General features: G+C 48.3%; 1 protein-coding gene across 13 annotated transcripts in view; it reads right to left on the reverse strand.

Annotated features, from left to right (window-relative positions):
- Positions 1-332: 332 nt before the first annotated feature.
- The window catches only part of ATG7 (autophagy related 7), a 238,976-nt gene continuing 217,399 nt past the window's right edge, over positions 333-21,909 (reverse strand). For 12 of the 13 annotated variants that reach the window (XR_005374573.1, XR_005374572.1, XR_005374581.1 and 9 more), the window contains one exon: positions 333-633. Coding sequence is in view for 1 of the 13 variants with exons in the window: in XM_038565623.1 (XP_038421551.1) it covers positions 601-633 (33 nt within the window). In the remaining 12 variants the exon portion in view is untranslated. The remainder of the gene's footprint in view (positions 634-21,909) is intronic. The other variant, XM_038565623.1, reaches the window with a different exon arrangement.

Genomic DNA, 21,909 nt, shown 5'->3' on the forward strand with positions numbered 1-21,909 from the left:
AGGACAGGCCAGGAGGTGGAACAACTGTGTAGGTGGCAGGCCCTGTCCTTACTGGTGCTCTGGGTTCATCGGGACGAGTGCAGGCCCTTTTGTCCTGCCCCCCACCCCAGCAAGGACATCAGCCCTCACTGGTGCCCAGGGGCCCTTCTCTGGGCATTGCCCCCCACAGTGGCTGCCGGAAAGAGGTGCCTTCTCATTTCCCTAGTTGGTGTGTGTTGGGCTGTTTCCTGTCCTCCTTGCCACCCCACGGGGACCAAGATGGGCAGGATCCTGGGAGTTTCAACCATCAAACACTTGACAACAAAAAAAAAGAACTCGCGGAACGAACCAAGTCCCAGATCACTGTCAGCGCCAAAGCCAAGGTTATTATTTAGCTCAGAACTGGTAGGATCATGAATCATGAGACCTGGAGAACCCCAGAAGCTCCTGGGCAGCGGAGAGGGGGCTCCGGCCCTCAGGGTACGCAGAGGAGGAGACCACAAAGGTTGGAAGGTGCAGGGCCCAGAGTCATCGGTCCTGGGGGCAGCTGTCCTGCTCCGGTAGCCCAGGGCTCCTCGGCGCGCAGCCAGGGAGAAGCCAGCCGCACACAGGTGGGCCATGTCACACGGTCTCATCGTCGCTCATGTCCCAGATCTGTGTGGAGAGGGGGAGATGTTCAGTGTTCAGCCGCCTGGGGGCACCCGCTCATGTGGGCTCAGATCTGGGTAGTATGACAACAAGCAAAAGAATGCTGGCTCCCACTGGCAGAGGACACACCGTGTGCCTCACAACGCCCTTGTCACTGAGGACAGACACCCTATTCTTGTATAAGCAAAGCAAGTCATAGAGAAGGGAAGGCACTTGTCCGAGGCCTCACTGCGAAGTGAGCAAACCAGCAGCCAGCCGGGGGCAGGGCCGGGGGGCCGGGGCCTGAGCCCCTCACCTCTAAGGGCCGCGCCCAGCAGCCATCCCCGCCAGGCCCTGCGCCCTCTGGCTTCTGCAGCGCCCCGAGCCATCCTCTACAGTGGCCTCCTGTCTCCGAGGGCGGGGCCTCCGGCTTGTCCCCTGCTCAGAGGCGCAGCGGCCTGCCTGGACACACCCTTCCACCTCCGCAGGCTCCCACCCTGGGCCGCAGGTCAGCTGTGGTCTAGGTGCCACATGGACTGCAGCTGGCTGTCCCTTGGGAGTAAGCTCTCGGCCCACCAGTCCTGGGGGAGACAGCCTGGCCCTGCCTCTGTCCCTCTCTCTTTGGGGAGCCCCAGACTGCTGGGGCCAACCTTCATGTGCGCAGCGTGAATAAGGGGACAGTGGGGCGCTTTTAGGAGCGGCGAGCTTGCTGGGCCCTGCCTGGCCACCTCTTTCTCTGCAGGCCGTCTGCATGAATCCCTAGGAGGGAGCCAATGCAGGCATAGAGGCCCCCAAGGCTCCTTGCACCCTGGGCTCCCTAGGGGGCTGGTCCCTGAACTTACGCCTTCAGACTTTCAAAATTCCTAGAATTGGTTGCAAAAGGCCACCTCAGCCCTAGCAGAGCTGAGAGAAGGAACATCATGTTTACACGAGGCTGGCCCGGGGAGATGGGGAGGCCCGGCCAAGGTAAATATCAACACCAGCTTGGCTTTCAAAGTCAAGGATGTGGAAAATAAATAGAGAAGGAAATTTCCTTTATCCTGAGGCCTCAGCTGCCCAGGCTGAGGGCTGGTGCTGCGTGTGCCTCTCCCACCCACCCCCCTTTCTACGTACACCCCACTGTCCCAAGATAGCAGAGTGGGAAGGCACAAGCAAAGATCCAGACACATGCAGGAGCAGCAATGTGGGGGGGGGGGCCTGGTCTGGGGTCCAGCAACCCCAGTGAGGCCAGGCAGGCCCTGCCCTTCTCTGGGCCCAGCTCCCCGCCCAGCTTATCCAGAGCATGCTTTGAATGAGACTCCAGGGCCTGGACCCTCAGGTGGGTTTGGTTGGGGGGGAGGGGCAGAGGGGTATGAGGGCGTGGCTGCATCTCGAGCAAAGGCGGTACTGAGGAGCCCCTGGTGTCACAATGGTGGCTCTGGTTCAGGCCATCTGAGTGTGAAATCAGCTGCCAGAGGGTGTCTTGGGGGGCTCGTCCGTTCTTTCAGTCATCCAATAAACACACCTGTGGAGCCCCTCCCCGTGCTGTGGCTGCACAGAGCTGTGGCAACTACTCCCTCCTCTGCTGCACAGCAGCCTGGGAAATGCAGATGGAGACAAATTCAGAGGTAAGATGGCTGGCCTGGGATCACACAGCAAGTCAGGTGTGAGCTGGGAGCACAGTGTGTGGGAAAAGGTTACGTGAATAACAAGCGTTCCTGGGGTGGGCTGCAAGGAGGCGGTGGCCACGGCCAGTGGGCTATAACCTGCTGGGGGTGGGAGGGATGCCAGCCAGGGCCCGGGCAGTCTGGGTCAATAGTGTCCTCTGAATGGATGGGGTTTTTCATAGGACACCTGGGGGCCAGGCCCGGGACAGGGCTTTATGGAAACGCAGGAGCTCCATCCATTTTATCATCGACTCGACTGCATCTCAGCTACAGGGAAAGGTCCTCAGCACCCAGCCCTGCCCGTGCACGCAGCAGGGGAGGAGGAGCAGGAAGGGAGCTGGCTCTGCCCTTCGCTCCTAGCCCCACCCAGGTTGTGCAGGGGATCAAGTCAGGCACCCAAAGGGCTTATTATGACAGGACTCTACAGAAGGAGGCAGTGAGGGGTAATGGATTTTACATAACCATTCGGGCATTTTCCAGAAAGAGTTCCCTGGGCCTGAGATGGGTCTCTCCACTAGGGCAGCCAATCCTTTTCCCATCAGCTAGGCTCAGGAAGGCAGCAGTCTTAGTTGTAAACTTCCAGAAATGTAAGCCTCCACCGCTCCCATATGATCTCACTTATAGATGGAATCTAAAAAAGCCGAACTCCCAGAACCAGAGAGCAGCTGGGTGGTTGCCAGAGACTAGGGGGAGATGAGATGTTGGCCACAGGGTACAAACCTTCCCGTTACAAGAGGAATATGTTCTGGAGATCCAGTCTACACCTACACCATGGCGATTATACTGGGAGAATAGAATCTTAAGTGTTCTCATCACACACACACACACACACACACACACGACAACCATGTGAAGGTTTGGATATGGTAATTAATTTCGTGGTTGCAATCATTGCATAATATATATTAAATCACTACTTTGTAAAACCTAAATTTATATACTTTTTGTCAGTTTTCCTCAGTGAAGCTGGAGGAGGAAAAAAACAAACTTTAGTCTCATCTCACCCTGGAATAAGGCCTTGGGGCTGGGTTGTCCTCAGAGGGCCCAGCAGCAAGGGGCCCAGCAGCAAGGGGCCCCATGAATGTCCTCTTCGTAATGAATGAAGGTTGTATTAAATTGGCAAAGATTTAAAAAATGCTGATACTCATTGCTGGCAAGAGAGTGGCAAAACACTTCCAGCAGGAACATAAATTGGTACCATATTTTTCAAAAGAAGAGATTGGGCAATATATAATACAAAGCTTTAAAAATAATCATACCCTAAGGAAGAGATAAATGATCTCTTTTTGTAGATGATATGCAAGTACACCTAGAAAACCCAGGAAAATAAATATCGAGAAGAATAGAGAATATTCAGTAAGACAAGCAAGGTATAAAATTACCAACAACCAATTCTAGCCTTCGTATCTGCAAACAGCAGCCAGTTGAAAAACAGTGAGAGGAAGAACCCATTGTGAGAACGATGAAAAAGAGAAGCTCCTAGGGAATAAACCTACACGAAATGGATAACATCCAAATGAAAAACCTGTCATCCCAGCCGCAGAGCAGTCCACGCCAGGGCCTTGGGAAAAGTAAACTGGAACAAACTGGGAAAAACACTCCTTGTGTGTACACGGGGCGACTTGATGACAAGAAAGCCTGTCAGGTTTGCCCACTTTCATACAGAAATTTACCACGATCTCAATTTGAAAAAAATCAACACATATCTTTTCTGGAGCTAGACAACTTGGTCCTAAGGTTTATGAGGGGAAAAAAATATCTAGGAAAACCTTGGTAAAGAAAAACAATGAGAAGGTTCACTTGCTAGATGTTCAAGCAGGTCATCAAGTTGACAACTTCGAGAGGGCTGCGTCACCACGGGAAAAGAGAGATGGGCCAATGGCACATAGTGAGCCCAGAAACAACAGAAAAGAATGTCCCAGGACATATGGACATTTAGTATCTTAATGATAAAGGTTTGGGGAAGGTGATCCCAAATCATTAGAAAAAGATGGACATTTTTTTTAAAGATTTTATTTATTCATGAGAGACACAGAGAGAGAGAGAGAGAGAGAGGCAGAGACACAGGCAGAGGGAGAAGCAGGCCCCCTGCAGGGAGCCCGATGGGAGACTCGATCCCGGGTCTCCAGGATCACACCCTGGGCCCAAGGCAGACGCTCAACCACTGAGCCACCCGGGCGTCCCAAGATGGAGTTTTTAATAGATGATATGGATATAACTGGACAGTCATTTGCAAAAAGACAGAATTGATCCCATGCTTCACTGTACATCAGAATCCACTCTAAATGAAACCAATCGAAGTGTACAATGGTGAAACCATATAAAACAAACATGAATTCCTTTGTAACTTAGGAGTGAGGAGCCTATAGCCTTAAATCTATAAGCAATAAAATAGATACACTGGATTATGTGAAAACACATAATTGTGGAATTTTGCATAGAAAAAGCTACATGCAAAGTCGGAAAGACAACAAAGTGGAAGAAAATACCACACCAGACAGTAAAGGGCTAATCTCCCTAGTATATAAATAGCTCTTACAAATCAAGAAGAGAAAGACCAATAAATGGATTCTTTTTTTTTTTTTAAACAGACCAAAGACATGGACAGTTCACAGAAAAAAAAAAATACACAAATAGTCTTTAAATAGAAGAAAAGGGGCTCAGCCACTCAGAATTAAAGAAATGCTAAGATTTCTTAGGATACAATAAATACACAGCAGAAAAAATACTGAGTCTTCACAAAAACCCAAACTTCTGATCTCTTAAAAGATACCACTATGAAAATGAAAAGGCAGACCAGAGACTGGAAGAAAATATCCACAGTGTATATAAAAACGACTTGTAATCAGAATTACGAAGAACTCCCACAGTTCAGTGATACAGAGATGGGCAACCTTTTTTTTTTTTTTTTAATGGGTGAAAGATGTGAACAGACACTTCACCAAAAAGGAAATAGAATGGTCAGTGAGAACCTTAAAAGGGACTCAGCATCCTTAGTCCTCAGGGAAATGCAAACCACAAAGAGACACCACATTGTACCTTCTAGAACTGCCAAAATGAAAAAGGCTGGTAGCGCCAAAGGTCTGTGAGAGTGTGGAGCTACAGGAACTCACGTACTGCTGTCAGGGGTAGAAAGTGGAAGAACCATTTGAGAGTAAGTTCTGCTGACTTTTTTTTTTTTTTAAGATTTTATTTATATATTCATAGAGACACAGCTAGAGAGAGAGAGGCAGAGACACAGGCAGAGGGAGGAGCAGGCTCCATGCAGAGAGCCCGATGTGGGGCTCAATCTCGGGTCTCCAGGATCACGCCCTGAGCTGCAGGCGGCGCTAAACCACTGCGCCACTGGGCTGCCCAGGTCTGCTGACTTTAAAGTTAAAAGTACAGTATGGTGCGGCCATTCTACTCCTATTTACTGCACAGGCATGAAAACACGTGTCCACAAAAAGACTTGTTCAAGTATGTTCACAGCAGCTCTATTCCTAACACGCACGAACTGGAACCAACCCAAAGGTACACTGGCAGGCGAACAGAAACACACTGGTACAGCCATACAGTGGGTGCTGCTTACCATCCGAGGAAGAACGCACAAACGCATGCAGCAACATGTATGCATCTTAGAGTCACTGTCCTGAGTCAAATAAGCCTGACATGAAAGACTTAAACCATATGGATCCATTTATATAAAATTGTAGACGTGGCAAAACTAATCTATGATGACAGGAAGTAGATTGTCTGTCAGAACTCACCAAACAAAAAAAGAGAGGAAGAACTCACTAAACTATGCGCTTTAAATGGGTACATCTTACTGTACACAAATTATATATACCTTAATAAAGTTGATTTTAAAAAAAAGCTGTACAGAACAAGGGTGTCTGGGTGGCTCAGCCAGTTGAACTTGGGTCCAACTCTTGATTTCAGCTCAGGTCATGATCTCAGGGTCATGAGATCTAGCCCCACGTCAGCTCCACCCTCAGCAAGAAGTCTGCTTAAGATTCTCTCCATCTCTCCCTTTGCCCCTCTCACTGCTCTCTCTCTCAAATGAATCTTTAAAAAAATAAAATAAAAAAAGCTTAAAAGCTGCACAGAACATTTTGTCACCTATCAGAGGGGCACAAATCCCAAAGCTTGCAAATATGTTCACTGTATCTGTGAACCAGCGGGAAAGCACACTCCCCTTAGAAGCCAGTGCTATGGAAACAGCACAACCTCTATGGAGGATTCAACAGAAATTACTTGTCTCAAATTTTGACCCAGCAGGCTGACTTTTAGGAGTCTGTCCTAAAGATATGCCTCCACAAATACAAAAGGATGTGATTAAAAAAAAAAAAAAAAAAAAAAAAAGGATGTGATTCACGGCTGGGTGGATTGTTACAGGCAAAGATCGGAAATAGCCCAAATGACCCTCAGTGGGGAACCAGCTCACTAAGCCATTTGCTGCACATTGGCCACTATGGCCCTAAAACACAGCAAGGAAGCTCAGTGAACAGGATGGGGTAATTTGCAGGATTTCCTTAGTGAGAGAAAGAAAAATGAGAGTGTCTGTGGCATGCCACCTTTTGTGTGAGATGGAAGAGAAAATAAGAACATCTTACATTCTTTTAAAAGTTTGCAAAAATAAAAACACAAATGATAAACTGGAAATTAATTTTACTGGCTCCCTATAGTGTGTGGGTGGGATGGAGGCGAGGGTGGTCTGAGCATCCCTTGTAATTTGAGCATCAGCTACATGTTTATAGAGTCAAAAATTAAAAACAAAAATAACTGAAAGTACAGCAAAAAAAAAAACAAAAAACAAAAAACAAAAAAACACAACAACAACAAAGATAGATACACTGGACCTCATCAAAAGTACAAAGTTTTGCGCCTAAAAGGACACTATTAGGAAAGTGGAAAGACAGCCCGAAGAACGGGAGAAACTACGTGCAAATCACACACCTGATACGGGACTTGTTTCTAGATCCTTTACGACTCAGTAGTGAAAGGACAACCTAATTTATGAACGGGCAAAGGAGCTGCATAGACAAACATAAATGGCCGAGAAGAACATGAAAAGATCCTTGGACGTGGTATCAGTCATGAGGAAAATGCAAATTGGAAATGTGAGGAGATACCATGTTGCACCTGATGGGATGGCTTTAATCAAGTCAGATGACAGGACTGGAGAGGACCTGAAGCAGTTCGCACCTCAGGCATTGCTGGGGAAGACGCACCATGGCACGGCCACTGGGGAAGACTGTCTGGCAGCTCCTCAAGCCAAACACAGCGATCACGTGGCCCGCAATGCCACCGTGGGGTGTGCACCCGAGAGAACAGAAACCTATGTCTGCACAAAAACTTACCTAGAAACATTCACTGCATTACTCGTAATAGGACGTCGAAACGCCACAGATGCCTACCGACTGATGAATGGAAATGTGGACCGTCCGGACGGTGTGATGTCACTAGCAAAGCATGTGTGTGCTCAGTGTTCTCAAGAGCCTGAGGACAGTGCTGTCACCGTGTACAACGTAGGCAACTGAAGTCCAGAGGAAATTATGTAACTGGTCAAGGAGGCCCAGCTAGTAAGGGGGGGAAACTGAGACTTTTCCCCTCATCTCACTATTTCCTTACTGTTAAACACAATTCCTTATAAAACAAACAAACAAACCAATGAAGGCCAGTCTCTGAACCTGCTTCCTGGACTGACATTCAGCTAGGCTGACACAATGGGTGGCCCCACGGCTGGACAGCACCCACGGGAAGCACGTGTCCACCCAGGGCTTGGGAAAGGCCAGGCCAGCCTCTAACCTATCTTGGCTGCAGGGGTCCCCTGACCTCTGTCTTTGACTCCATCAGGAGGCGAGGCCAGGCTCCTGCCCGAGGCCCAGGCTGCTCCTGGCTGGCTGAAGGCCTGGCCTCCGCAGGCCCAGCCGTCCCACAGCAGGGAGCGGGTCTGTCCAGAGGAGGTGCTGCGCCACTTCAAGCCCATGTAGGCGGGGGACGGCGGGGCCAGGGCCACTGCTTCGAAGCACGGAGACCTTCCAACATCAGGACTCCTCATGAGAGGGCGGGTAGGACAGACAGCTGGACCACACAACCCCAGGGGGGCCTATGGTTTCACTTTCTGCTCTCTCCAAATGAGACACATTTGAGAGGAGCTGTTCATCATCCAATTCCAAACTTGGGTCCCCTTTCTGGACCACACTGCCTGGAGCCTGCCACAAACTAAAGTTTTTCTTTTATAAACACTGTAATTACCCTTTGAATGGCATGATTATATTTGTGTATGTGTGTTAAAAGTGTTCATTTGTTAAATGTAAACATTTAAAATATACCACAGTTTCTGAAATCCAGTTTGGGCATTTATTTTTTAATATAAAAATGGAAATATCCAGATCTCTCTGGGCCTCTGAGCAGCCCTGCTCCCCCTCCCTCCTCTCTGGGATCTTCATAGGTATGCATCTTTCTTCAGGAAGGACACAAAACAGAGGGGTCTAGGGGTTGGCCTTGGCTGGGGACCAGATGAGGACATCAGCCAGGACTTCCCCAAGACTTCCCAGCCAGGGTTCAGTCCACTGGGGAAAGAAAGAAGGCTCCATCATGCTTCCAACCAGCTCACACTATATTAGCTCTCCATTCATTCACTCATGTACAATCACTTATTCAAAAAAATGCTTCCTGGGTAGGTGACACTAAGCCAGGGATGTGGGGCACTGTCCTTCATTTCTTGCCTGTCCAGGTGGTCAGTACCTTCCTCTGAACTATGGGAAACAGTTGAGGGCATTAAGCCCCATTTCGTCTGAGGGGCAGGGGTCTGGCAGTCTGCGAGCCCCTTCTGAGCACTTCTGAGAAACCATGGGCGCCTGTGGAGAAAGAGGACAGGAGGCACCCAGAAGATAGCTCCATAAAGACTTGGGAGCCAGGCAGCCAAGGACATGCCACCAGAAGGCCTAGCCAGGCAGGGCTGGCCAGGGCAGGGCCCAATCACAGCCGAGGTCCAGAGAGAGGACAGTGGTTACAGGGCTCCCATGGCCAGCACACTGTAGACCCGCCCTGGGTCTCTGATATCTCAGGTCAGGTTCCTGGACAGGAAGGGAGAGGAGGCGGCAGCCTGGCAGGAGGAGGAAAGAGGGAGGAGGAGCAGATGCAGAGTCCCCTGCCTCACTCTGGGTAACCCGCAGGCCTTGCCACAGCCCCTGAGGGGAGACCCCTCGGTATCCTGAGAGCAAGGAAGGACTGTTTTCAGGGTCACTCTGCACACTCTGGAGGCCCACAGACAATAGGATCTGTTGTCTTCATTGGTCACTGGCCCCTACTTGCTCTCCCTGGATCTCCATGGTCCCTGGAGGGCTGTTCACACAGGGAGAGTGCAATCCATTCTCGTTGCTGTGCCACTAGGCCCCCCATGCATGACCCTGTTGACCTCCTCGAGCTCACTTTCCAGGACTCCTTGCCCACCTGCTCCCAGCCACCTAAGCTTGAGTGCTCCTCCCTTTGCCAGGGCTCTTGCACACACTCCCCTTGGGCATGGGAGACACTCCCCTTGGGCATGGGAGCCCCTCCCCACGACCTCGTCTCCTGGCTGGCTCTGGCCTGTGTGTGGCTGCTGTTTTCCTGATCCCCCAGCTGAAACCCCCCAGCTGAAACCACTTCCCCTCATTCTTCAGTATGAACAACCCATCTGGCTCCTTCAGTGCCCCTCCCATAATTTGTCAGCACACTGTGGTCTGTGCGTCTACCTAAATCCCCTGGGAGTGTGAGCTGCCTGAGGGGAGGGCCCAGGCTCAATTCACTGCTGTGTCCCAGGTGCTGGCACAGAGTCTGACCCAAAACACAGCCTTTGAATCAACGGTGACTCAGAATCATCTGCTCTGCACATGATACCACAGTGAAGAAAAGAAAGGGCGATTTTTGGTGTGAACATAATACCCAAGAATCAAACAGCTAAGGAAAGGGTCCTTCAGTCCAGATGGTTGCTGGGGACTCTGGCAAGTCAGTCCCCTGCCCTCCAGACCCCAAAGGCTGTGGGTATCTCCTGGCAGGAGCCCATGGGGATAAGCAGGCAGCAGAGCTAACTTTCCAAAGGGAGGCCTGGGCTCCAGAGCAGAGACCCTTGTTTTCCTTCCTGGGCCTCCCCATCAGGTCCCAAGCCAGACCATGGCAACGCACCATGGCAGACACTTCTTGCTTCTAGATCCTAAGAGCTCCAGTACAGGATGAGTGCTAGTCTGAAAGGATGCTCTGTATGTAGCAGTTGGGGGGCCTTTCATGCAGCGTGTCCACTTGTGCAGCGTGTGCCTGGTTCAAGGCCCAGGTTCTGACTCCTCAGTTCCTAGATTCCCACCTGAGCTCAATCACACCATGGGGACGTGGGCCAACTCAGGAATAACCCTGACCTCTCTTTCACAGTAAGTCCAGAATGCAAAAGGATAGACCATGTGCCCCAGCTTTTTATCTGTACCAGGGGACCCAAAAACTTCAAGATCCTTCTGCCTTTTTGCCAAGGCAGAGGTAGCTGACGTGAACTGGCTAGGCTAGCTGGTATAAGCAGGTGATGGCCACCAAGGACAAACAAGGGAGAAGAGAAGGGCAGAGAGTCTGCATAAGGAAGGCTGGAGTAGATAGCTAGGGCTACCCTGGGGATCAGCCACCATGGCCTGCAGGGTACTTCTAGGTGCCCTTGCTGTCACCACTCCATCCACATGCCTTTGTCACAACCTCCTTCAGTGGAGATGAAATTATTCCTTCCCCACTCCATCCCCAGGGCTCTGCACTCCCTTTTCTTATATACGACTGCTCTGGTACCTTCCTTTTTAAGGATGCCCGCTTGCTCTTCCACCCTGAGACCCCAGACACTCACTATCTCCTCCAGCCTGACCTCTCCTGGGCACTTGTTTAGGAGAGGAATTATGACCTAGCCTCTCTTCTCATGGAACTTCAGCCCCAAACTCAGCCTCCCAGACACCAGGCAGCTGAGGGTTGCAGGAGGGAAGAAAGACGGGGGGTAGCTAGAACTTTTGGGGCAACTTCCAGTGCCTTCTGGTGGAGAACTTCCCATCTCCATCCTCACAGGTGCCAACTCAGGGACGCAGTATGCACTGCCCCCTGACCCCACTGCTCCAGGGGCTCCAGCACAAGGTTAAGGTTTTACCAGAAAGAAATAGTTGTGGCCCAGGCAGCTGGTAAGATGCAAACAATGACTTATACAAAGCACACTGGGCAGCCAGTAGTGAGGGAGGACAAAGGAGAAAGGAAATGCTTCATGCTGGCAGCAAGATGGGGTGCCTCTCCCCCTGCAGTGGGGTGGGGTGGGGAGGATGCCTCTGTCTGGCTGCACCACTGATCAAAGGCACATCAAGGGAGGAGGCAGGGCCTGGGCCTGTGAACACATGCAGCTTGCACGCCATCTTCAAGGGGCCTCTGCCCCCAAACCTCCCCCACAGCTCCCCTCCCCCCCCAACTAAGATGCTCTGGGCTGCAACTGACAAAAGGGGGCCTGAAAAATGGCCTCTTGTTTTGGAACCTAGATCTGGGGGAAAAGACAGGCTGACACAGCAGGCCTGCACTCAGAGAAGCCCTGAGGAGGCACTCAGCCATTCCTAAGGTCACTGGTCCAGGTACCAAGCATATAGTTAACTCCTCAAACACAAAGATACAGGGCTATATAGGACGCCCTGGGGGTGGGAGGAGCATACCCGGAGGGTTGTCATCTTAAGGGAAGCATAAATGGTAAGCAGAGGAGAAGGGGGGTTGCTAAGAGCAGCTTCCAGGCTCGGGGGAGAAAGAAGAGAAAAGAAGTTCAAGGTTGCAGCTCCCCTCCACCTGGGGAGGTGCAGACCTCAGGTGACAACACTCAGTGGCAGGGACACTCCATGACAATCCACCTGAGGAAAGGCTGCTCCTTTCCACCTTCCCACCAGGAGCTGAATGGGCCTTCAAGGCCAGAAGAGAGGGACGGGGGCAGGCAGGGGGAGAAGGAATGCTTCCTGGGGGACAAGAGTCTCAAGCCATCCCCTGGGGTAGAAGAGAGAAACTGGGAGCCCTGTCCTCGCCACCACACCAGGGGAGACTGGGTGGGAGAGCCTTGGCCCGTGTACAGGATGAGCAATAGGCAGGCATTTAACATGTTTTCAAGCAAGTTCTAATGATACGAGAAAGTTGTCAGAAAGGGATATGTTAAGAGAGAAAACAAAACCATGTGCCCCAATCACATTCACCTGTGGTTAAAAAAAAAAAAAAAAAAAAGCTAGAAAGAGCAACACCGAAGAATAACCTCCAAGTGGTGGAGTCATGGGTGCCAATTTTATTCTTTATTTTGGAGCTTTTCACAAAGCTCACATAGCACTTTTGGGACCAGAAGACAACGCAGCCTGCAGAGCCCTGAGGGCCCCTGGGGGTGAGTGCACTGGCTGTGGAAGTGCCCACTGGCACCGTCAGAAACCTCAGGCCAGGAGGAGAGGCTGCCCCTGTAGCCATGCACTCCTTGTGAGCTTTCCATGGGAGACCCCAGAATTCCCAGCCCCCCCGCACCGGCTGCCCAATGTCTCCCCTGTGATGGGTCTGGACAGTGGGCCTTGGAGCCCTGCTATATTTAGTGCCTGCCCTTTGGAGGTCCCTAAAGGAGTACCAACATCTGAGAGCTCCAACGAATGTTTATTGCCGGAGGACAAGGGAGCAACGGAGGGCTGAGAGGGGTCAGTCGAGTCCAAGGACTGATGGGGAGCAGCCTGGTTTCTGGGCTCTCAACTCCTCATCATCAAGTGACATTCAAAGGCAAAACTTCCAAAATAGCAGCAGCAGCCCCAGAGAATGACTAACAACAGGGTGTGTGTTCCATGCTTCAACTTCTCTACTTAGTTTGGGGAGTAGTGTGGATTTATTTTGGGGATGGAGGGGAGGAAGGGGACGTGTGGGAGAAGGCAGCCGGGCCCCAGGCTTGTTTGCTTTCTTCCCAGCTTCAAAACACATTTTTCAAATTAGGTGGTAAGAATACAGGGCAATTTCTGTGGCACCAACATACTTTCTTTCAAGATATGATTTATATGTTTGGCCCACATTTTAAATGAAATGGTTATTGAGATAAATGGCCATGCTGGAGGCTGCAAAATGGTTTCCATTATGTAGTTCTTCTTTTTCAGTTCCTTAGAAAACTTTCTGAAAAGTGCCCCTGTAAAAAGGCAGACACTTTAGCATCTTTGTTCTCTACCTCAAGGGGCTTTTGGGGTCAATACTGGAGAAATGGTGAAGGAAAGGGAGAAACGGGTGAGAGCTCAGAACTCCAGAGTGAGGTGAGGGCAGGATATAAACATATATAGACTTTATGTGGTAAGAGATAATTTTGAGACTTTACATAATGCTAAGGCAGGGGACCTAGAAAACCATGAGAGGGCCCTGATTCAGTCCCTGGCAGACATTCAAGAAAATGTTTGGTATCCCTGCACGGAGTCCTCTGTGCACCCCCAGGAGAGACAGTGCGGTGAGACAGACACCCACCCCTGACCTTGTACAAAGGTGCAGGATCAAACCGTAAGGCACTGAAGTAAGGGCAAAAAAGAGTAGAGGAGCAGAAAGAGACCCACACATACACTGGGCCAACTGACTTTCAACAAAGATGCCAGAGTAATTCTAGGAGGAAGGGAGAGTCTTTTCAACAAATGGGGCTGGTACAATTAGGTACTCATGTGGAGAAAAATGAACCTCAACCCTTACTTCAAACCATACACAGAAATTAACTTAAAATGAATCAAACATGGATGTACATGTAAAAGTATAAAACTTCTAAAAAAGAACATAGAAAAATTCATGAGACAGAGAATCCTTAGATACTAAAAGTATGAACCATAAAATAAAAAACAAATAAACTTGACTTCGTCAAAAATCAGAACTTTTTCTTGCTTAAAGACAGTAAGAAAATGAAAAGGCAAGCCAAAGATATAGAGAGAATATATGTCGTACGTATACCTGACAAAGGACCTATGTCCAGAAAATGTAAAGAACTCTTACAAACCAATAATAAGGTAAGCAACCCAATGGAAACTGTGGCAAAAGGTTTGAGAGAAATGTCACAAAAAGAAGATATATAGATGGCAAATAAATACATGAAAGGATGTTCAGCATCCATTGTCATCAGAGGACTGCAAGAAAAAAAAACACAAGCTACCACCATATACCCAGCCAACTAGCTAAAATGCAAGACCACCAACTAAGTGCTGACCAGGAGACAGAGCAACCTGAACTCTCAAGTGCTGCCAGTGAGAATGGCAAATAGTATGGCTACTTTAAAAATCAGTTTGATAGTTTCTTAAGAGATTAAATGTATACTTATATTAAAACCCAGCAATTCCAGTCCTAGGTAAATCACTTAAGAGAAATGAAAAGATACGTCTGCACAGAAACTTGTACTTAAGCACACATTGGAGCTCCATTTCTAACAGTCCCAAACTGGAAACAATCCAAATGCTCAACAATAAGCGAGTGAACAGACAATTATGGTGTATTCATAAAACAGGATACTATTCAGCAGGGAAAAGGGACAAACTACTGAGACATGCAAACACATGGATGGATTTCAATAATATTACAGCTGAGCAAAAGAAGCCAGACAGAAGAGAACTTAGTATGTATGATTCAAAAAAATTAATCCTAAAATTTGTATGGAACCACAAAAGACCCCAAAACAGCCAAAGCAATCATGAGAAAGAAGAACAGAGCTGGAGACATCATACTTCCTGATCTCAAACTGTAACATAAAGCTAAGTAATTACAACAGTGTAGTACTGGCATAAACATAGCTACCTAGAGCAACAGAGCAGAATTGAGAGCCCAGAAATAGACTTCCACTTTGATGGTCAACTAATTTTTGACAAGGGTGCCAAGAACACTTAATTGGGGAGGGTAGTATCTTCAACAAATGGCACTGAGAAAATTAGGTAATCACATGCAAAACAGTGAAGCTGGATCCCTACCTCACACCGTTTATAAACATTAACTCGAAATGGATTAAAGACTTAAACACAAGACCTCCTACAGTAAAACTCCTACAAGAAAACATAGGAAAGAAGCTCCTTGATTGTTGGTCTTGGCAATGATTATTTTAGATGTGACACCAAAAGCTCAAAAGCAACAAAAACAAAACTCAACAAGTGAGACGTCATCCAAAGAAATTTCTGCACAGCAAACCCAACAAAACAGAAAACAACAACAACAACAACAACAACAGCAAAAACCTGTAAAATGAGAAGGTAACCTATGGAATGGGAGAAAATATTTGCAAGCCATGTATCAGATAAGAGGTTAATATCCAAAATATATATTAAAAAACCTCCTATAACTCAATAACAATAAATTAAACAATCTGATGACAAAATGGACAGAGGAACTAAATAGACATTTTTCCCAAAAAGACACCAACAAGTACATGAAAAGGTGCTGGACATCATTAATCATAAGGTAAAAGCAAATTGAAACAGCAATGAGATACCACCTCATAGCTGTTAGGATAATGATGTTCAAAAAGATAAGAGATTAAGTATCCTTGAGAGTGTGGAGAAAGGGAACCCTTACACACTGCTGGTGGAAATGCAAGCTGGTGCATCCACTATGGAGAACTGTGTGAAGACTCCTTTAAGAATTAAAAACATAGGGATCCCTGGGTGGCGCAGCGGTTTGGCGCCTGCCATTGGTCCAGGGCGTGATCCTGGAGACCGGGGATCGAATCCCACGTCGGGCTCCCGGTGCATGGAGCCTGCTTCTCCCTCTGCCTGTGTCTCTGCCTCTCTCTCTCTCTCTCTCTCTCTCTCTGTGACTATCATAAACAAATAAAAAATTAAAAAAAAAAGAATTAAAAACATAACTACTATTTGATGTAGCCATCCCACTCCTGGGTATATATCCAAAGGAAACGAAAACATGATATCAAAGAGATTGATGCACTCACCCCCATGCTCCCTGCAGCATTATTCACAATAGTCAAGCTACAGAAACAATCTGAATGTCTGTCACCAGATGAATGGATAAAGAAGATGTGGTATAGAAACACAATTGAATTATTATTCAGCCATGAGAAAGAAGGAAATCCTGGCATTTGTGACAGCATGGATGAACCCTGAGGGCATTATTCTAAATGAGGTAAGTTGGAGAAAGACAAATACTTTATGATACCTCTGATATGTAAAAAAAAAAAAAAAAAAAAAAGCCCAACTCATAAATAAGAGAGTAGAATGGTGGTTACCAGGGGCTGCGGGGTGAGGAAATGGTGGGAGGGAGGTGGTTTAAGGGTACAAACATGCAACCAGTAGATGAATGAGACCCAGAGATCTAATTCACAGCACAGTGATTAGAGTCAACAATGCTATATTACACACTTTAAGGCTAAGAGACTAGATCTTAATTTTCCCCACCATGAGAAAGAAGTAATTCTAACTTGGTAGAGGAGTTAGCCAACATTAAGGTGGTATCCTTATTGCCATATATCAAAGTATCAAATCAACATTGCACACCCTAAACTTACACAGTTGTATGTCTTGACAAAAATAAAAATAAAGTAAAACAAAAAATATGGTTTCATTTGTATGGAGCCCTAAAAAATATAAGTGGGATCTATAATGACACAAAGCAGACCCTTGGTTGCCTGGGGCTGGGTGTGATTTGACTATGAAAGGCCCCAAGTAAATCTTTACCTTTTGGGGTGATAGAAATTGTCCCTATTTTGTGGTAGTAGTTATATAGGTATGTGTAAGGCTGCCAAAACTCATAGAAATGTACGCTTTTACATATATTTTATTACATGTGAATTACAATAAATAAGAAGTTTGATCTTTTAAAAATTCAGCAAAACAGCTAAAAAGGAGGAATTCACAAAATATAAATACATATTTATAAGTTTCAAAAAATATAATAGAGGAATACTGTCCTTTCCCAAATGGCAAAGGGCTGGCAATCCTAAAGGGGGACCCCATTTCTACCCTTTTAGTTCTGACACTGTTTCCCAGACATTTTATCTAGAAGTTGTGTTTCTGAGTCGCTTTAGGTGGAACAGAATCATCACAATCCAGCATTCCCTCGCTTCTTCAGCTAAATGGCATGCCTTCTCTCCCCCTGCATCCTACATGGGGCTCACCTTTAATCACCAAGCAACATCAAATCACTTGGCTCAAGAGCTAAGAGCTCTGCCTTTGAAGTTAGATTTCCTGGATGGTGTCCCTGCTCTGCCACTTGCTAGCTGTGTGACTTTGGGCAACTTGCTTAATCTCTCTGTGGTTGTTTTTCTCATCTGAAAAACAAAGCCAAACTGTATCTCCCGAATAGGGTTGTTGTAATAATTAAATGAAACACATGAGTAGGTGCTGTTATTTGAAATTATTGAGAATACAACTTTACAACCTGAAGAAAAAAAAATCCCTGTTCATATAATTAACATTTTTTATAAGATCTTGGAAGTTGTAGGTAATTGATCTCATACAATAGCCTAAATAAAGTTCTTCATGCTAAAAATAACATGAAGCGATTTCCTCTTTTCTGTTGTCCTTTCAGGATGAGGACATCTTAGATGATATTCCTTCACTCACTCACAGGCACAAGAATTATTAAGTGCTGATTCTGTGTCATATTCAAATAGGACTCAGAGAGGACAGATGACTTGCCCAGGGTCACACAGCCAGTAAACAGCAGAGCTAGGATTCAAACCCAGGTCTTTGTGGTTCCATGCCTTGTCTTCCCTTCTCCACTGCAGCTTCTGGCAAACAGGTCTATTTCGAGGCTCCATGTGGGTGTCTTACCAAGAGAACTATCCCCTGAAGGGCAGGCAGCTGTATGATAGCATCTTTGCTGGCCTTCCTGACGCAGCTGCAGGTCATGGCTGAGGGGCAGCATCACCCAACCCGTCCCCTAGGCTTTCTATTATCATTAATCCAAACACAGCCCCTGTGCTCTGTATGACACTGTGTTTCTAGGATTGCCAATACCTTACCTTAGGTTCCCATGACACTCAGGGATGTCAGCCAGCCCTAGTCTGCACTGTTTCTCCTAGCTAGGTGGGCCACAGAGGCCATCTGGAATCACACACCAGTACCTGCTGGCCCTCCCTCCACCATTCCTGGGCCCCTGCTATGTTCAGGGCTGCAGCTTGGCTCAGTGACATGGGGTATGAAGGAAACAGCACCGGCCCTGGGGTAAGGCTCCATCACATTTCAGCTCTATGATCTTAAGCAAGGTGACTTAATTTCTGAGACTCGATTTCTATCATCGACCTCTCAAAGGTCACCAAGGGTCAATAAAATAATGATTGGAAAGCACTAGCCCAGAACCTGGCACTGAGCATATCCCTAGGAAATGTTCAAGGAATCTGGTTCAACTGTGCTGAGGCTGCAGGAGCAGAGTAGAGTGGGGATTAAAAACACCTCTTGGCTACTGACTAAGGGCTTCATAGGGGAATTTGGTTTGTCTTATAACACCCCTCCTGCTACAGCCAGACCCTTGAGGGAAAATGGGCCTGAGTGGTCAGGAGGAAAAATAGAGTTCTTTATATGGAGGAGCATCCATCCATTTAACCATGCATCCACTCAACAAACATTTATGGAACACCCCTGTGCAGCAGGCACTATGCTAGGCGCTGGGTGCTCAGTAGCCATCAGGAAGGCCCCCACTCTTGCAGGTCCCTGTTTGTGTGAAGCCGACATTCTAGTGCAGGCAAACAAGAGACTAGCACAAAACCAGATCCAAGAAAATAGCTCCAAGACCTTTAAGCACCAAGAAGGAAAATAAACACAGAGTGAGAGGTGGGATAACAGAGGAACACTTACTTTAGACAAGGATTTTGAGTCGAGCCTCTTGGAGGTGACATTTAAGCTGAGATCTGAAAGATGGGAAGGAGCCAACCCATTAAAGGGCAGAGGGAGGGTGGCTAAGGATGGAGGAAACAGCAGGTGCAAGACCTACAGGCAGGAGGGGGTGTGGCGTGCTCCAGAGGGTGACAGCAGAGCACGTGGTTGGGAAAAGCCCCAGGCAGAGTCATGGGAAGTCTTCCATCACAGGGTCCATGGTGAAGAGTCTCGGTTTATTCTAAACCACTGAACTTACGCAAGAAGTGACATGATCATAGTACCAGGAGAAATGGAGTGCAGTGTGCATATCTGAAGTATATTTTGGAGGGATAATCAGCATATTCATAAACACCTAAGATCAGAATTGTAAAATGTCAGAGCTGGAGATGATCTTACATGTGTCAGGTTCAGCTCCCACTGTCACAGAGGGGGAAACTGAGGCCCAGAGACCCTTCTGGGCATGGCCTCAGTGAGGTCATAGGCAGAGCTAGGTCTAGAACCCTGAACTACCAGGGTGGTCCTGCGCTCTCCTAAGTCAGAGCCATGGGCTCCGGCTGGGTCCACGCCTGTGGAAACAGAGGTGAGAGGGTCCCCTCTCCATGGACTCCCCCTTTCGGAGTGTACTCACACAGAAGTTTACTCTGAAAACAAGGGCAGCGACCTCCACAGAACACAAACATCCTCCCTAGGTGTGCATGAAACTCGGCACTTTTCTTGGGAAAGGGAAGTTTTGACTTTCTTCCTCTGCAGTCCCAGGGAAGGTCCTGGGAAGGCACTGACCTATTCTGAAATCCAGGCTCCACGGGCAGGATGGAACAAAAGGAGTCCATGATGATGGTCACTGCTGATGGAACAGGGTGGGCACACTTCCTCGAGCCCACATGGGTAGGGCTAATTGGGCCAGCCAAGGGCTTATGAGGAGATGGCTAGTCTTTAAAGACTAAGAGCAGTAAGAGCAGTCTTTAAAGACATTTCTTTTGCAACCTAATTTATCCCTAGTGAGCTATTTCAAATGCACTGGAAGGCTCTCAGTTCCTCTCCAGTCCTGCTCCAGTGGGCCCTAGGGCAGACCTTCCAAACTCCTCCTACTGGCTCGGCTGGCCTTGACCTACTCAGCAAAGAGGGGAAATCTCTCATCCCCACTGGCCAGTCTTGAGGCCTTGTCCCTCCTGACCCAAGAATGGAGGCCCAGCCCATGGCCAGGCATGGCGGCCAGGCTTGACATTGGTTTGGCCAGGGGCTCTGCTCATCCCATATGGAACTGCTTTTTTCCCTCTGAAGACGTTAAACTTTGGGGCTCATTTTTTGTGGGCTCAGCAGAAATTCTTTGAAAAGGACTGATGTGATTTCACCATGAGAGTGAGTATACAAGATTACTAGGAGCCTTGGTCCAGGGGAGTTCCAAAGTACTCTGGGAGGCATGACAGAGCACATTCCATAGCTCTCCCAGGAGGCAAAGCCCAGCCTCATCCCAGGCTCCCCCAACCTCTGTGCCAAAGAGCCTGGGCCTGGAGATTTGAAAACTGATAGGGCCAAGCCCTCCTCAGAGAGAGCCCGGGTCTCCAATGCCATGTCTACCTGAAGAGTTGGGTCCTCCCACTGGGTTTTCAGCAATCATCTCAGTCTGGCCCAAGGGCTCCCAATAAAGGCCACTGTCCTGTCATCACCTCCCCAAATCTGCGAAAGAAGGCTCGCTCTGAATCTCCTCTTACACACATGCTCCTTTACCTGCTCTTGGAGGGGCTGATGCAGGAGACTTTCAGGGTGACAGAAGTTGGGGTTCTATGCTAGGGCCTTGGACATAGTGCTAGGTATCACTAGGGACACAAGGAGGACTGGGATGCCCCCTTCCCCCTGACCTGGCAGCCTGGAAGATCATGCACACCTTGGATAATACTAGCCAGGGTTTCTAATAGATGGGCCCAGGGGAATGTTCTGAGTCAGAGGATGCAGAGGGCTAGAAGCTAAGCTAAGCTAAGGCTCTGCATGGGATGTCTGGATCTAGAACCCAAAAGGATGGAACATTCCAGAAGGAATGCCACCATGGCTGAGAAGGAGGACTCCAAGCAAGGCAGCCAAGGAAGAAATCATTTGGCCCTTTACAGAAGGCTTCCTGGAGGAGGTGAATGAGGATGTGAACTCACACAGTGAGTGAGGATGTGAACTGGTAGCATAGATGGACAATACAGGGAAACAAAGGCACTAGGTAAGGAGGTTTAGGAAGAGGGCTGACGGCCAGCTAGAGTAGAGACCCTGTTAGGAAGTAAGGAAAGGAAAGGCAGGTTGGCTCAGGCCCCTGAGTGGCGGCGGAGAGGGACACTAGAAAGGTCCCAAGGTAGCCAGGTATGTGATGGCAGGCAGTGACTGGGTCTCTGTTCCCCAGGTGCTCAGCAACACAGGAGATGGAGCCAGGTGAGAATAGCTTCCTGCTGTGGGTTGAAGAACATCTTCTGAGAAGCAATAACCCATCAGACCTGGCTGGGTCATTCTGGGCTTTACCACAGGCCTGCTAACAAAGGGTGTGCAGCAGCTCCCTTAAAGGACAGCAAATAGGAAAGCACAGTGTCCAGGTCCTGCTTGGCAGCACGTAGCCACCCAGCATGAAGGACAGTCATTCAGGAAGGGCTCTTGAGGCCTTCCAATTCCTAGGCTTTGGGCAGAGGCCTTCTCCTCTGTGAGACAGTCCAACCCCCAGAGCAACACAGGGCCTCTGTTCCAAGACAAAATGCATGCTGAGGTGACACCAACCATGCCTTTCTTTACCTTGGCAATCTCATGCCCACACCTAAATATAGATGCTTGTGCAGAACATCTGCCTGCTGCCACAGAATCAGTGAAGTTTAACTTACAGCAGA

Source organism: Canis lupus, chromosome 20 (assembly GCF_011100685.1).
Source record: "Canis lupus familiaris isolate Mischka breed German Shepherd chromosome 20, alternate assembly UU_Cfam_GSD_1.0, whole genome shotgun sequence".
Lineage (NCBI taxonomy): Eukaryota > Metazoa > Chordata > Mammalia > Carnivora > Canidae > Canis > Canis lupus.